The sequence below is a fragment of the Anolis sagrei genome, chromosome 3, assembly GCF_037176765.1.
Source record: "Anolis sagrei isolate rAnoSag1 chromosome 3, rAnoSag1.mat, whole genome shotgun sequence".
Taxonomy (NCBI): Eukaryota; Metazoa; Chordata; class Lepidosauria; order Squamata; family Dactyloidae; genus Anolis; species Anolis sagrei.
Genome location: NC_090023.1, coordinates 171,436,841 through 171,450,887, shown reverse-complemented (window position 1 = coordinate 171,450,887; position 14,047 = coordinate 171,436,841). Strand labels below are relative to the sequence as shown.

The window sequence follows — 14,047 nt, the reverse complement described above, 5'->3', positions numbered from 1 at the left end:
CAGTGCTTACGTACGCCTCTCCAGAAGTGATATGGAATCCTTTCATTCTACGCAATTATAGCATTATGATTCCCCTTTAATTGCATAGTTATATCGTATGGCATCTTGGACTTCGTAGTTTGAATCAGGCGCTAGAGCTCTCTGGCTGAAAAATCTAAGTACCGCTCCCTAAACTGCAGCTCCCAGAGTTCCAACTTTGACAGTTAAAGTTGTGAATTTATGATATATGAAAGGACTCCTTCTTTCTACACAGGCAGTGGCAGGATGTTTGTGTCTCGGGGACTGCAACTATTTCTTACATTCATGACCTAGAAGCCACTACCACACAATGCTTCATTTGCTAGAGTTTTCGTTCCTCATCATTCCCTGATGATAACCACCCCATTCATGTAAAACTTCTCAAGGAGCAGCCCTACATGCATGTGGGATGGGGTGGATCAGTCAGTTTTTCAGCCACATAACTATTCATGTCCATCATCATAGATCATATGCAGCTTCCTCAGGTAGATCATTTCGCTTGTAATGAAAATCACTCTCAACAAAAGATTCCCCCAAGGCACTTCCAAGCCATTGAATGCTAATCAAGGTGATCAGCTGAAACATTCACAGCTAGCCCCAGCAGAAAAAAGTCCTTTGTCTCACCCTGGTCATTCCACAGATATATAAACCCATTTTTCCTACTTCCAACAGACCTCACTACCTCTGAGGATGCTTGCCATAGATGCAGGCGAAACGTCAGGAGAAAAATTGCCTCCAGAACATGGCCATATAGCCCGGAAAAACCTACAACAACCCAGTCAGAATATTGTTAGCTATTTGCTGTTTTATTGTTGTCTTTTTCTATTGGGGAGAAGGTTAGATTTCTGCCCAGAGCAGTGCTACTCAAAATGGGCTGGTAGGTAGAATTGGTAGGTAAAGGTTTTCCCCTGACATTAAGCCCAGTCGTGTCTGACTCTGGGGTGTGGTGCTCATCTCCATTTCTAAGCCAAAGAGCCGGCATTGTCCGTAGACACCTCCAAGGTCATGTGGCCGGCATGACTTCATGGAGCACCATTACCTTCCCGCCGGAGTGGTAGCTATTGATCTACTCACATTAGCATGTTTTCGAACTGCTAGGTTGGCAGAAGCTGGGGCTGACAGCGGAAGGTCACGACGCTTCCCAGATTCGAACCTGCAACCTTTCGGTCAACAAGTTCAGCAGCTCAGCAGCTCAGCACTTTAATAATAAATAATAATAAAATAAATAATTTTATTTATACCCGGCCAACACCTCCCCAAGGGGACTCAGAGCAGCTTACATGAGGCCAAGCCTGACAACACATCAATAAAACAAAAAGCAATAAGCAAAAAAAACCCAAAACAATACAATTAATATAACTCACATATTTATTTATTTTATTTATTTATTTGACTTGTATACCGCTACTCCCAATTTGGCTTGGAGCGGTTTACAGCAGTAGATTAAAACAATACAATTAATATAACTCACATATTTATTTATTTTATTTATTTGTTTGACTTGTATACTGCTACTCCCAATTTCATAGAATCATAGAATCATAGAATCAAAGAGTTGGAAGAGACCTCATGGGCCATCCAGTCCACCCCCCTGCCAAGAAGCAGGAATATTGCATTCAAATCACCCCTGACAAATGGCCATCCAGCCTCTGCTTAAAAGCTTCCAAAGAAGGAGCCTCCACCACACTCTGGGGCAGAGAGTTCCACTGCTGAACGGCTCTCACAGTCAGGAAGTTCTTCCTAATGTTCAGATGGAATCTCCTCTCTTGTAGTTTGAAGCCATTGTTCCGCGTCCTAGTCTCCAAGGAAGCAGAAAACAAGCTTGCTCCCTCCTCCCTGTGGCTTCCTCTCACATATTTATACATGGCTATCGTATCTCCTCTCAGCCTTCTCTTCTTCAGGCTAAACATGCCCAGTTCCCTAAGCCGCTCCTCATAGGGCTTGTTCTCCAGACCCTTGATCATTTTAGTCGCCCTCCTCTGGACACAAATGTAATTTGGCTCAGAGCGGTTTACAGCAGTAGATTAAAACAATACAATTAACTTTAAAATACAATAAAAACAATAACAGTCATAGTCCCGAGTTATTCACCCATCGAAAGCTTGTCGGAAGAGAAAGGTTTTACAGGCTTTCCGAAAAGCAAGTAGGTCTCGGATAGTTCGGGTTTCAACTGGCAAGGCATTCCATAAATAAGGGGCCACAATCGAGAAGGCTCTGTGCCTAGTAGAGGACACATGATAATACACAAGGATTTAAAAAATCTATGGCCGGGCCAAATATAATAGTTTAATATTTAAAAAATAAACTCTGGGCATGAACAGAGGTAGGATATATCTGGTAGGAGGTTTTTAATAGAAATGAAGGGAGAGCAACCCTGCACCACTGGGGGCTCCTTGGTAAAATTAGTAGTGGTTCACAAAATATTAGCTGCCGATCTGCCCTGAGTTTCCAGGGAAGAAAATAGTTTGTGGGCATAAATATGGCAATGGACCCTGCAACAGGGAGAAGGAAGCCACAGGGAGGAGGGAGCAAGCTTGTTTTCTGCTTCCTTGGAGACTAGGACGCGGAACAATGGCTTCAAACTACAAGAGAGGAGATTCCATCTGAACATGAGGAAGAACTTCCTGACTGTGAGAGCCGTTCAGCAGTGGAACTCTCTGCCCCGGAGTGTGGTGGAGGCTCCTTCTTTGGAAGCTTTTAAGCAGAGGCTGGATGGCCATCTGTCAGGGGTGATTTGAATGCAATATTCCTGCTTCTTGGCAGGGGGTTGGACTGGATGGCCCATGAGGTCTCTTCCAACTCTTTGATTCTATGATTCTATGACATCAGGAGAAAAAAGCCCTACCAATCTCCTGCATCAGATAACTAAAGTAAAACAGTACTGACACAGAGTACGTTTTGTGCGTAACGGACACGATTTCCAGCTTAGCTTTAAGTGCAAAAACCTTCGTCATGGGCATCCTGACCTTAGATTGTTTCTACATGCCGTGCTGCTGAAGCATTTTCTACAATTAGTTAACAACCAAATTAAAATAGCATTTGAGTGCTCCTGGATGATGTCATGACACATGAAGAGCCATGTGTTCCCCTCGGCCAAAATTATCTATTCTGTCTGCATACATAGAATCATAGAGTTGGAAGAGACCTCATGGGCCAACCCCCTGCCAAGAAGCAGGAATATTGCATTCAAATCACCCCTGACAGATGGCCATCCAGCCTCTGTTTAAAAGCTTCCAAAGAAGGAGCCTTCACCACACTCTGGGGCAGAGAGTTCCACTGCTGAACTGCTCTCACAGTCAGGAAGTTCTTCCTCATGTTCAGATGGAATCTCCTCTCTTGTAGTTTGAAGCCATTGTTCTGCGTCCTAGTCTCCAGGGAAGCAGAAAGCAAGCTTACTCCCTCCTCCCTATGACTTCCTCTCACGTATTTATACATGGCTATCATGTCTCCTCCCAGCCTTCTCTTCTTCAGGCTAAACATGCCCGGCTCTTTAAGCCGCTCTTCATAGGGCTTGTTCTCCAAACCCTTGATCATTTTAGTTGCCCTCCTCTGGACACATTCCAGTTTGTCAATATCGCTCTTCAATTGTGGTGCCCAGAATTGGACACAATATACAACTAAACTGCCTTCTGTAAAGGGTCTTTCTCATGACAAGTGAAAGCTTCTGAAACATATTCTGAATTTATTCAGAATTTATTTATGGCAGTGTCTCTAAAAATGAAAAAAAAGCAGGGGGGAAATGATCACAGAAACTCTGCTGACCTTGGGGTGATTCGGAGAAGGTATTTCTAAGGATAATTCAGAATAATGGCAACTGGTTGCTTCTGTGCCAGTAGGGGGGGAAATCCTAGTCCAAACATTAAAGACACTTTTGAAATTATTTAGGGAATATGATTCTATGCCTTGGGTAGCATCGTTAAAATTCAGTTTAGAAACCAGAGCAGACTCTTTACTTGCACTGAAGTAACTTCCCTGGAGTTACAAGCTGGGTAGATATGGGGAATGCCGTGGATGTAGCATACCTGGATTTCAGCAAGGCCTTCAACAAGGTCCCCCATGATCTTCTGGCAAACAAACTAGTCCAATGTGGGCTAGGCAAAACTACAGTGAGGTGGATCAGTAATTGGTTACATGGACGAACCCAGAGGGTGATTCGCCCCAATGCTTCCTCTTCATCCTGGAAAGAAGTGACGAGAGGAGTGCCGCAGGGTTCTGTCCTGGGCCCGGTCCTGTTCAACATCTTTATTAATGACTTAGACGAAGGGCTAGAAGGCAGGTTCATCGAGTTTCCCGATGGCACCAAATTGGGAGGGATAGCCAATACTTCAGAAGACAGGAGCAGAATGCAAAACAATCTTGACAGATTAGAGAGATGGGCCAAAACTAACAAAATGAAGTTCAACAGTGACAAATGCAAGATACTCCACTTAGGCAGAAAAAACAAAATGCAAAGATACAGAACGGGGGACAATGCCTGGCTCGAGAGCAGTACGTGTGAAAAAGATCTTGGAGTCCTCGTGGACAGCAAGTTAAACATGAGCCAACAATGTCATGTGGCGGCAAAAAAAGCCAATGGGATTTTGGCTTGCATCAATAGGAGCATAGTGTCTAGATTTAGGGAAGTCATGCTACCCATTCTCTATTCTGCCTTGGTTAGACCACACCTGGAATATTGTGTCCAATTCTGGGCACCACAATTGAAGAGAGATATTGACAAGCTGGAATGTGTCCAGAGGAGGGCGACTAAAATGATCAAGGGTCTGGAGAACAAGCCCTATGAGGAGTGGCTTAAGGAGCTGGGCATGTTTAGCCTGGAGAAGGCTGAGAGGAGACATGATAGCCATGTATAAATATGTGAGAGGAAGCCACAGGGAGGAGGGAGCAAGCTTGTTTTCTGCTTCCCTGGAGACTAGGGCGCAATGGAACAATGGCTTCAAACCACAAGAAAGGAAATTCCATCAAAACATGAGGAAGAACTTCCTGACTGTGAGAGCCGTTCAGCAGTGGGACTCTCTGCCCCGGAGTGTGGTGGAGGCTCCTTCTTGGGAAGCTTTTAAACAGAGGCTGGATGGCCATCTGTCAGGGGTGCTTTGAATGCAGTATTCCTGCCTGCTTCTTGGCAGGGGATTGGACTGGATAGCCCATTATGTCTCTTTCAACTCTATGATTCTATGAACTAGCCATCTCTCACTCAGAGACCATTCACCTGATTGAAGAACGGTAATCCTTCATTCAAGATGCTGTGATGATAAATTCATTCTCAGAAGATGGCTCAGACTTCTGAAAAATCTAGACTTATTGTGGGACTGCATATCAATGTGTAGTTTTAGGAATGGACATTTACCTGTGGTGGTGTTGTTGTATTCTCTTTAGGCTCCTTGATATCCTAGCAGGATGGAAAGACCCCAAAGGGCTTAAAAGTGGACAAATCTTTATGGATGGGAAGTTGGTAGATGCTAACTTTCATAAGTGCTCTGCCTATGTAGTACAGGTAAATTCATTTCAGACCACTTTTTGGGTATTCATTTGATAATCCATGAGCCTTAGGCCCCTTCCACACAGCTGCATAAAATTCAGATGGAATTGGATTATATGGCAGTGTGGACTCAGATAACCCAGTTCAAAGCAGATATTGTGGATTATCTGCCTGATATTCTAGATTATATGGTTGTATGGAAGGGCCTTAAGTGGATAGTGAATCTTTGCTTCACCTTCCCAATTGCGTTGAATGAAAAGTAATGCCTCCACCTTTGTAACTCATCAACAGATGGCAGTACTGGTATGCAGCAGGTATTGGCTTGTTCAGTAGACTCTCCTCTACAGTTCCATTTCGGTGGGAAGCCTTAGCATTGAATGATTGTGTTGTTAAAGTGTGAAGTATGGAACCCTGTGCTGACATAAGCAACATGCAGTCATTGAATTCTTGACAGCAGAAGGTGTCACCCCCAATCAGATTCATCAGAATGCAAGCTGTTTATGGTGATTGTGTTTATGTGAGTACTGTGCGTCATTGGGCAAGTAAGTTTAAAGATGTTTAGGTGGGAACATCTGACTTGCGTGACAAACAAGAGTTGGACGTCCTGTGACAGCAACCACCGAGTTCCACAAGCAAAAGGTTGACAGATGGATTCAGGACGATCGTCGTATCACTCAGAGAGAAATTTCAAGCATAATCGGCATTTCACTAGAACGTGTGGGTCACATTATTGCTTTGCTTAGCTATCGGAAGATCTGTGCACGATGGGTACCCAGGATGCTGACGCCTGGAATGAAAGCGCACAAACTTGAAATTTCAGAGACTGGATCTCACCACCATACGACATCCTCCATACAGTCCAGATTTAGACTTCCATCTGTTCCCGATAATGAAAGATCTGTGGAGACATCATTATGCTTCTGATGAAGACGTTGAGAGAACTGTGAGATGCTGGTTGCGGAAACAGAGTGTCAACTTCTTCTGTGACAGCTTCAGAAAACTTGTTCATCATTGGCAGAAATGTATCCAATTGTCTGGTGATTATGTGGAAAAGTGAATAGTGGAAGTTAAAGAGCACATTCTAAGGATTATTTCTGCATTTGATTTATTACAATATTCCCATCCAAACCCAAGTAACGAAGTTGGAGGCATTACTTTTCATTCAACCCTCGTATTTTACAAATATGTCCCTCCAGAAATGTTTATGATCCTATAGAATACTTCTAGCTTACCATTTGAGGGATGCACAGGGGGTTTCTGGAACATATTCCCCATGAATACTGGGGTTGTGCTGTTTGACAAGACTCCATACCAGAACTGGTGGAAATGTAGCCCTTCAGGAATGACTGGATTATAGCTTCCATCAGCCATAGTCAGCATAGCCAGTGGTGAAGCGTATGGGTCCTATAATTGACATTAGTCCTTCCTGCTGTATAAATCTTTTCAAAATATCTGTATTTTTAAGGACATAGAACATATCATTATACTCATGGTCATATGTGTAGTCACCATCTTTCTGCTATCTGCCTTGGAGCCTGATAAATTTATTTAATTATTTAATTATTTAATTATTTATTTAGAGCTTTTATAACCTGGTCTTCTCGACCTCCGAAGAGGGACTCAGGCCGGTTCACAACAAGAGATTCATAAACAATAGTATAAAAACATCACACCTCATAATACACTAATCCATAAAATACATGAAAATACAAACATATAAATACATAAGGCCAAGTCGTCAGAATGAAATCACAATTCATCACCATTTGTCCGTGTGGTCAAGAGTTATTGACTCACTCATCAAATGCTAAATTCCAAAGCCAAGATTTCACCAGCTTTCTAAAAGTCAGGAGAGAAGGGGCAGTTCTAATCTCCAGTGGGAGAGAGTTCCAGAGCCGAGGGGCCACCGCCGAGAAGGCCCTGTTCCTCGTCCCTACCAGACGCGCTTGCGAGGGTGGTGGGACCGAGAGCAGGGCCCCTCTAGAAGATCTTAACAACCTTGATGGTTCATAGGGGAGAATCCGTTCGGACAGGTAAACTGGGCCGGAGTCGTTTAGGGATTTATAGGTCAACACCAGCACTTTGAATTGCAATGTGACATCTTTGTAATACGTATGAAACTTAAAGTATCAGATATAGATAGTACGATGCTTGTATCTGCAAGGCCAGTACCCACAGCTTCACTTGCTAATGTCTACAAAAATATTTTTCTCTAGACATTTTCTATGCCTTCCATGATATGGTTCCACCAGATGCTGGGTACAGAGTTGTGATGGAGTACCTAGCAATGCCTAGGTCCCTCTGGTGCAATTCTATGGTCCACTTCCTCAGGGAGCAATTCATTTCAATGGAGTTTGCTATTATTCACAGTTTTGCATTTCCTCAATAAGTCGAGGAACATATGATATCCTCCAAAGATATGGAGGCTGTACTGTAATCCTATCCAAAGTTCAGCAAGCTAGTATTATACTTTTTTTACACTTTCTTAGGATGGTGTCAACTGATATTATTGTCCAGTGTGTCTCTCCCGGGTACCTTTTTACTTCTTAATCATTTAAATTTTCATGATCTGAAGGAGGATATTCTGACAGGAACACTCAGCGTCCGTGAGAATCTTCAGTTCTCTGCCAATCTGCGTCTCCCAATCAACAGGAGTAGCAATGAAGAAAAGAAGTTCAAGGTGGATGCCGTGATACAAGAGCTGGGACTACAAGATTGTGCCGACACCAAGGTAAGTAATGATGTGCCTAGTTTTCACAAATAGTAAACAGGGCAGAAATGGACAAATCTGTTGATTTTTCTTTCTTTTATATTCAGAGTTTTAAAGTATTTCCAACAGATATACAAATAAATGTGTAAGTTGTGTAAAGTTCCTGTCAAAAACAAAGGGAGAGAAATACAGTCAGCCCTCTTTATCCATGGATTCTGTATTCAAGATTCAGACATCAATGATTTGAAAATGTTTTCCCCTCCTCAAAAGCAAGAAAACTGTAGAAAGCAAATCTTGCTATTTGCCCTCTCTCTCCATATCTATCTATCTATCTATCTATCTATCTATCTATCTATGATCTGTGCATAATGAGTACCTTAAAAACAAAAGAACCAATGAACGAAATCACACCAAATTTGGCAACAAAATGTGTAACTACACAAGGAGTGACCATCACTCAAAAATTTATGATTTTGTCATTTGGGAGTTGTAGTTGCTGGGATTTATAGTTTACCTATAATTAGAGAGCATTCTGAATTCCACCAATGATGGATTGAACCAAACTTGGCACACAGGACTCCCCCTGACCAACAGAAAACACTAGAAGGGTTTGGTGGGCATTGACCTTGGGTTTTGAAGTTGTACTTCACCTACATCCAGAGAGCATTGGGGAATCAAACAATGACGGATCTGGACCAAACTTGGCACAAGCACTCAATACGCCCAAATATGTACACTGGTGGAGTTTGGGGAAAATAGACCTTGATATTTGGGAGTTGTAGTCACTGGGATTCACAGTTCACCTACAATCAAAGAGTGTTCTGAACCCCACGAAAGTCAGAATTGGGGCAAACTTCCCACACTGAACCCCCATGACCAACAGAAAATACTTAAGGCCATCCAATCCAACTCCCTTCATCAGGACAAGAAAACGTAATCAAAGTCCTCCTGACAAAGAGCCATCCAGCCATAGATAGATAGATAGATAGATAGATAGATAGATAGATAGATAGATAGAGATATGATTCACACACAGAGAGATATAGTATCATAGATTTGAAAGGGACCCTTAAAGAAGGACAATGATATTTTACATGTTACAGGGTGGGCAAATCAGACACTCTCCACATCAACACTGACAAAGAAATAGCAAGAAATACTGTTTACCCACAAGCATAAATAAATTACATATACTGTATTAGAAACCAACACTTTCTCATTACTTTATTTTCCAGATCAACAGACTGGGCCACAGCAACGCGTGACAGGGGACAGCTAGTACTGTATATAAAATGCTCTGTTCATTTTGAGTGACATCATAACTCAAAAACTGATGGACTAATTGCCACCAAATTTGGCCACAAGATACCTACTAACCCAAGGAGTGACCATCACTCAAAAAATTTGATTTTGTCATTTGGGAGTTGTAGTTCATCTACAATCAAAGAGCATTCTGAACCCCACCAATGATAGAATTGGGCCAAACTTCCCACACAGGAACCCCCATGACCAACAGAAAATATTGTGTTTTTTGGTGGTCTTTGACACCCACTCACAACCCCCCCCCCGGGGTCCTGACCCCCCAGGTTGAGAAATGCTGCCTTAAGGCTGTTCAGTCCAACTCCCTTCACCAGGGCAAGAAAACATAATCAAAGCCCTCCTGACAAAGAGCCGTACAGCCATAGATATAGATGGATATATATGATTCACACATACACACAAACATATATGTGTATATGACATAGTATCATAGATTTGAAAGGGACCCCTAAAGAAGGACAATTATATGTTGCATGTTCCAGAGTAGGCAAACCAGACCATCTCGTTCCTTGAGAAGTCTAATTTGGCCATGGTGGTCCATGCTCTTGTTACATCCAGAATAGACTACTGTAATGCACTCTACGTTGGGTTGACTTTGAAGCTTCAAGTAGTCCAACGGTTGGCAGCCAGGTGGCTCACCAGAGCAACATACAAGGAACATACAACTCCTTTGTTACGCCAACTCCACTGGCTACCGATCAGCTTCCGAGCACAATTCAAAGTGCTGGTTTTAACCTTTAAAGCCCTAAACTGTTCTGGCCCAGCCTACCTGTCCAAACTTATCTCCTGCCACGAACCATCATGAAGTTTAAAGAGAAGCCCTGCTCTCGATCCCACCACTATCGCTAACACAGTTGAGAGACAGGGCATTCTCAGCAGTGCCCCCCCCCCTCCTATGGAACGCCCTCCCTTGAGATATCAGATTGGCCACCTCTCTCTTGTCTTTTAGACAAGAGGGAGGCCCTTCTTTAGGGGTCCCTTTCAAATCTATGACACTATATCTGTCATGGGACCAAGCGTTTGATCAATGAGCAGCAAGTGGAAGATCACACAACATCTGGGAATGAATTGACCTGGACTGGTTTTTGGATTTTGATTTTAATAGATGTGTCTTAATTAATTGTTTTAATTGTTGTTTTTAATATTTTGATTGTACTGTGGTTGTTTTTATGATTCTAGCATCGTATGAGACTTTTGTTAGGCTGCCCTGAGTCCCCGTTCAAGGGGAGAAGGGCAGGGTATAATTTATTTATTTATTATTTATTTAAAAGTTTTATATACCGTCCTTCTCACCTCTCTTGAGGGACTCAGACCGGTTTCCAACCATAATATACATACAGTCAATAAAACATCATACTTCATATTGCAATAAAACATTAAAAGAGCAAAACAGCAATTACATTCAATAAATACAATGGTCAGTCGTCCCACTAAATTTGATGTTCACCATCCTCCATCCATATCTCAGGGTATTGGCTCACTCATCGAATGCCTGTCTCCATAACCACGTCTTCACCTGCTTCCTGAATGTCAGGATAGAAGGGGCGGTTCTAATCTCCGGTGGGAGAGAGTTCCAGAGTCGAGGGGCCACCACTGAGAAGGCCCTGTCCCTCGTCCCCACCAGACGTGGGACAGAGAGCAGGGCCTCTCCAGACAATCTTAATAATCTTGATGGTTCATAGGGGAGAATACGTTCGGAGAGGTAAACAGGGCCGGGGTCGTTTAGGGCTTTATAGGTTAACACCAGCACTTTGAATTGTGCTCAGAAGCTAATTGGCAGCCAGTGGAGCTGGTGTAACAGCGGAGTGGTGTGCTCCCTGTACCCAGCACCCTTTAGTAGTCTGGCTGTCGAGCGTTGGACTAACTGCAGCTTCAGAGGCAACCCCACGTAGAGAGCGTTGCAGTAATCTAAACGGGATGTAACCAAAGCGTGGACCACCGTGGCCAAGTCAGACTTCCCAAGGTACGGACGCACCTGGCACACAAGTTTTAATTTTATAAATATAGGAGATAAATAAATAAATAATTTCAAATATCTAGGCATTATGTTCTCTTCATCTGGTGCTTGGGCTAACCACATTACTCACAGTTTGCAAAGAGCAATGAAAGCGGCAGGTTCCATTTATAAGCTATACCATCACAGATACCCAGACACAATCAGATCTGCCCTGGAAGTCTTTAAGACAAAAATAATGCCAACACTTACATTTGGGGTTGAAATTTGGGGGCACATCAATTTGACCAATATCAAAACCTTCCAAGTTAAGCAGCTTCACACCCTCCTGAACAACACTGACAGCAGCAGTAAGGGCGGAGCTAGGAATGCCCTCAGTAAAAGCTCAAATCCTAATGAGACAATTCAATTACTGGTCAAAAATAGTAGAATAACATTGTAAGGAGATGTCTGTTACGTCCAGAGAAACACAGTGGATTTTGCAACCCTGATCTTCTTTCTCTCTCCACTTCTTTTCTCTCCATGGCATTCAGATTGGGACTGAATTCCTGCGTGGTGTTTCAGGGGGAGAAAAGAAACGGTGCAGCATTGGCATGGAACTGATCACGTCACCATCCCTGATCTTTCTGGATGAGCCGACCACAGGATTGGATGCAAATACAGCTAACTCCATCATGCAGCTATTACACCAGTGAGTTTCTATGCTTGGCCTTTCTTTTCTCTATCCCAACAGAAGACTAACTTAGGCAGAATTTGGTTCTCAAAAAGATAAGATATACACGTATGGTAGGCTACTGTGTATATAGCCAGAGAGCTTAGTACATTGTGTTTCTTGCAGTCATTTCTATCCTGAAAATGCATGCCAGTTTTCAATTTAAGAAGCAGCTTATATACAGCGATATCTCCTGATGGAGAGTGAGCAAAGTAAGTATTTATTAATTAATTATTTAGGATATTTATAGCCCCCCTTTCTCAGCCATATGGCGACTCAAGGCGGGTTACAGATTGGCACAATTCGATGTCAGGCATTCATAAAAGTGCCATTAAAAACAATCAACATTACAATATAAAACATAAATAAAAACCATTCAAGCATATAATCATCGGTGTCATGTTGTTAAAAACGTTATCCAGTAACATTGTCTGGCCATTCCACATTCATCATTCATAGTTCCGTGTTATCTAAATATTAAATAAATACTGATTATTGGAACACGGAATAACAGACAACGAGTTTTGGATTCTGATTTCACCGACTAGACCGGATGGATTTGTTATATTGATGTATTGATGTTTTGATGCCTATGTTAATGATGTTAATGACTTGTGATGCTTCTGTATTTTAAATGCATAATGATTTTGTATCCTGTATATCTAAATTGTTGTAAACCGCTCTGAGTCGCCCAAGGGCTGAGAAGAGCGGTATACAAATAAAGTAAATAAATAAATCTATTCCATTGCATTTTCAAAGGCCTTATATGGTCTGGGGCCGATGTACCTGAGGGACCGCCTCACCCCCTACCAACCCCAGAGATCCCTTCGTTCTGAGGACCAAGATTTATTGGAAGCTCCCAGTTTTAAGACCTAGCGTCTAACAGCAACCAGGCGCAGAGCCTTTACAGCAGTGGCACCATTACTCTGGAACACTCTGCCACCTGAAGTCCGTGCCTTGCGGGACTTATCAGCGTTCCGCAGGGCATGTAAGACATATTTGTTTCAACAGGCTTTTGATCTTTGATATTGCTGGGTTTTTAAAAATTGTTTTAGATTTTAGTCTGTTCTTGTAAGCTGCTCCAAGCCCTAAGGGAGTGGTGGCTTATAAGTCTGAATTATAGATAAATAGATAGATAGATAGATAGATAGATAGATAGATAGATAGACAGACAGACAGACAGACAGACAGACAAATAAAAGCTTGCTGAAAGAGCCAGGTCTTTACTTTTTTTCAGAAAGTCAGGAGGGAGGGGGCCAATCTAATATCCCTGAGGAGGGAGTTCGATAGCCGGGGGCCACCACTGAAAAGGCCCTGTCCTTCGTCTCTGCCAATCACACTTGTGAGGCAGGTGGGATCAAGAGCAGGGCCTCCCCAGACGATCTTAAGCTCCTTGGTGGTTCATAGGAGATACATTCAAACAGGTAAGCTGGGCCGCAATCGTTTAGGACTTTATAGGCTAAAGTACTGTCAGTGGTATCTCAGCACAGCAAGGCAAGGAAACACATTGATCACAGCCTCCTTTAGGCTATAAACTAATTTATTGTACATCTATTTACATTAGAAGCTAAGCACATCATAAAACTGCTTCCTCTCCATCTGGCAGCTACATCGCGAACATAGAACATGCTGCTATCAGCATTAGTCCACACCTCCTGCATTCCACAGTGAAGTGCGTCCATTGCTCTCTGCACTACGATTTATGACCTCTCTAGGAATGCTGATTCCCTTCATGGTTCAGTTAACCCTTTCCACACAGGAATTACACTCGGCACATAGCATTGCATTTTTAAACATACATACACACTTTGAAATCTACATTATACATTTTCAAAACACATCAACACGTACCTTCTG

The 14,047-nt window shown here is 42.7% G+C and overlaps 1 protein-coding gene across 3 annotated transcripts in view; it reads left to right on the top strand.

The window, feature by feature from the left end:
* LOC132771180 (broad substrate specificity ATP-binding cassette transporter ABCG2-like) overlaps positions 1-14,047 on the top strand; it is a 99,798-nt gene that overhangs the window by 47,580 nt on the left and 38,171 nt on the right. For 2 of the 3 annotated variants that reach the window (XM_060768869.2, XM_060768870.2), the window contains exons 5-7: positions 5,392-5,509; positions 8,070-8,225; positions 12,012-12,169. In XM_060768869.2, the coding sequence (XP_060624852.1) occupies positions 5,392-5,509; positions 8,070-8,225; positions 12,012-12,169 (432 nt within the window). The remainder of the gene's footprint in view (positions 1-5,391; positions 5,510-8,069; positions 8,226-12,011; positions 12,170-14,047) is intronic. The other variant, XM_060768871.2, reaches the window with a different exon arrangement.